The sequence below is a fragment of the Zosterops lateralis genome (assembly GCF_965231275.1).
Source record: "Zosterops lateralis genome assembly, chromosome: 6".
In the NCBI taxonomy this organism is placed as follows: domain Eukaryota; kingdom Metazoa; phylum Chordata; class Aves; order Passeriformes; family Zosteropidae; genus Zosterops; species Zosterops lateralis.
Genome location: NC_139761.1, coordinates 30,082,352 through 30,085,406, shown reverse-complemented (window position 1 = coordinate 30,085,406; position 3,055 = coordinate 30,082,352). Strand labels below are relative to the sequence as shown.

The 3,055-nt window shown below is 37.0% G+C and overlaps 1 protein-coding gene across 4 annotated transcripts in view; it reads left to right on the top strand.

Moving 5' to 3' along the window:
• MEIS2 (Meis homeobox 2) overlaps positions 1-2,355 on the top strand; it is a 175,379-nt gene extending 173,024 nt beyond the window's left edge. For 3 of the 4 annotated variants that reach the window (XM_083863447.1, XM_083863445.1, XM_083863446.1), the window contains exon 14: positions 907-1,021. Coding sequence is in view for 1 of the 4 variants with exons in the window: in XM_083863448.1 (XP_083719574.1) it covers positions 907-1,193 (287 nt within the window). In the remaining 3 variants the exon portion in view is untranslated. Of the gene's footprint in view, positions 1-906 lie in introns of all 4 variants that reach the window. The other variant, XM_083863448.1, reaches the window with a different exon arrangement.
• Positions 2,356-3,055: the final 700 nt, after the last annotated feature.

The following is a 3,055-nucleotide window of genomic DNA, read 5'->3' as shown; positions in this document are numbered from 1 at the left end:
TCCTTGTTGGCTATATAACTGTCTCTTGGTGGAGGTGCTGTTTTAGTTCCCACTCATTGTGGGCAATATGGAGTTTCTCTTGTAAATTTTCTTCCCTTCTTGGGTTTTCTGCAGGAAAGGATAAGGGGCCCATTGTCCATAATCCTCTGTTTAACAGTATTCTTTGAGAGATTGCAGGCACAGGGCCAAATCCTGCTTTCCTTACTCATGTGAATAGTCCCACTGACTTCAATGGGCCTCGTGAATAAGGCAGCAGGATTTGGCCCGTAATGATATAATAGGATTTTAAGATTTGTTCTAGGAGAAAAACACGACATGTACTTTTAGGACTAAACCTTTAAGGTACTGAGCAGCAGCATACCCCATTGACTTAACTGAGTGTTGAAAGCATTCAGCATCTTTCAGGAGTTGCTTAGCACTTCAAAGATCAGTACTTTTGTTGGTATCTCAGTTTTGTTCATTTATGCCGTTGGGTCCATTGATCTGTGTGTGGAATTTGCATTGATACTGCTTAGCAAACCCAGACAGGATATATCCTTTTACATTTTTAAAATACCAAAGAGAAGCAAATCATATATTTATGCTCAATTGACAAGTCTTTACATATAGCCAGCATCTTTGTAAAAATTATCGTAGGAATTCACCCACTAGGTTTTTTTTAAAGTACACTTATATTTTGTGATACTCAGTTGTGCTCAATATTTAGTTCTGTTATGTGCATTATCCTGCTGAATGATCAAATTAAATGCAAACTAGAATTTGAATGTCTGCAAACATTGGCAAGAATCTGCAGCTAATTTTAGATGGAAGATTTGCAGTGTCTGTTGTTTTTCCTGTTCATTTTAGATGGGTAAATTGTAAAAACGTTGAGGAATCTGACCTGCTTTTTTTCCCCTTTTTGTCTAGGTTTGCAAGGCATGCCAGGGGACTACGTATCTCAGGGTGGTCCAATGGGTATGAGTATGGCACAGCCAAGTTACACTCCTCCCCAGATGACCCCACACCCAACTCAATTCAGACATGGACCCCCAATCCATTCATATTTGCCAAGTCACCCCCACCACTCAGCCATGATGATGCACGGAGGACCCCCTACCCACCCTGGAATGACCATGTCAGCACAGAGCCCCACAATGTTAAATTCTGTAGACCCCAGTGTTGGTGGACAGGTTATGGACATTCATGCCCAATAGTATAAGGGAACTCAAGGGAAAAACAAAACAAAAACAAACAGAAACTATTTTAAGACTTTTGAACTTTGACCAGATGTTGACGCTTAATACGAAATTCCAGACAGCTGTGATTATTTTTTACTTTTTGTCATTTTTCATCAACAACAGAGGACCAATGAAACAAGAACACAAATGTGAAATCATGGGCTCGCTGAAATGAATATGTCCATGTACAGATCCTCTGGAAAAAAAAAAGACTCCAAGAGTTATAACTACTGTAGTATAAACATAGGAACTAAGTTAACTTGTACATTTCTGTTGATCACTCCGTTATGTTGCCTCAAATAGTTTTAGAAGAAAAAAAATCCTTGTTTTCCACACTATGTGTGTTGTTCCCAAAAGAATGACTGTTTTGGTTCAGCAGTGAAGTCACTATCCATGAAAGACCTGTTTTGGCCAGTGAGAAAAGAACTACCCTGGAGATGAAGATGAAAAGTCTTGCTGGGTCTCTCATCACTCAGAAGACTGTTCCAAGAAGGCCTTGTCATTCCCTCATTTTATTCCTTCATAAAATGTGTCCTTTAGTTTCAAACAGATCTTTATAGTTTGTGCTTCATTAAGTCTCTCCCCATTCCTCCCAATCTATTTTTTTTTTTTTTGGACTCTTCTTCAAAGAGCTTGCAGGTGAAGATTTAAAAGACAGAACAGACAGAGCAGAAGCTTCTTCCAGTAGTTCTGAGCCTTGGCTTTGGACAAAACAAAACTGAAAGTTGGGCAGCTTTCCTCAATGAAAGAAGTTACTAACGGTCTTTGCACCAAACCTAGGACTTTATCATGAACTCAAAGCTTGGGAAAAAAAAGCAAGAGAATACTGTAACAAACTTCGTACAGAGTTCGGTCTATTAATTGTTTCATGTTAGATATTCTATGTGTTTACCTCAATTGAAAAAAAAAAAGAATGTTTTTGCTAGTATCAGATCTGCTGTGGAATTGGTATTGTATGTCCATGAATTCTTCCTTTCTCAGCACGTGTTCCTCACTAGAAGAAAATGCTGTTACCTTTAAGCTTTGTCAAAATTTACATTAAAATACTTGTATGAGGACTGTGACGTTATGTTTTAAAAAGAAAAAAAAAGGTGTTAAGTCACAAAATGCGGTAATAAATATTTCATTTTTGATTTTTTGCTAGGCTTTTGTGTTTTTAATTATGTTTAGGAGAGTCTGAGGTTATCTTGAGAGATGTCTCAAGCATATTTCTTATCAGCATTGAGAAGAAAAATCAGAAAAAAGCTTGTCATCACATTAATAGACTAATTGAATGAAAGACTATCTGAGGTTATATATTTCTGCTGATTACTGATATTAGTTTTTTGCCAGATTAAGCAAAATTTGAAATATTGTCTCACCAGCTTGCATTTCAGAGGTATGTCTAATACTTGTACTACCTGCTAATAACATAGAAGCTGAGCTTGAGTTGTGAAGGCCCAGGCATGAGATGACTAATGCCATGTGTGTACATGGATGTGTGTGTACACCCATAACCACAGCAGACCTTAACTCCAGGTATTTAGCTCAGAGGCAAAGAATGGCTTTATTGTAAGAGCAGTAAGAGTAGGTTTAGAAGTTTTAGGAGGAGAAAAGAAGCTTTGACTCCAACGGGAATTTGTCCTATGCGAGAATTGCATAAGCTAGCTTTTGAGATGCTTTTACTACTTTTGTTGTCTTTAGTTGTTTTCAGGAAAAAAAAAAAAAAAAGAAAAAAAAAAAAAAAAAAAGTGAAACAACAAACCAGCAGCTAATGACAGAAGATGTTGATTTGACATTTTGTATACAAATAGCTGGAGTAGAATCATGGTTAAAGTTTGTTTTTTCTTAAATAAAAA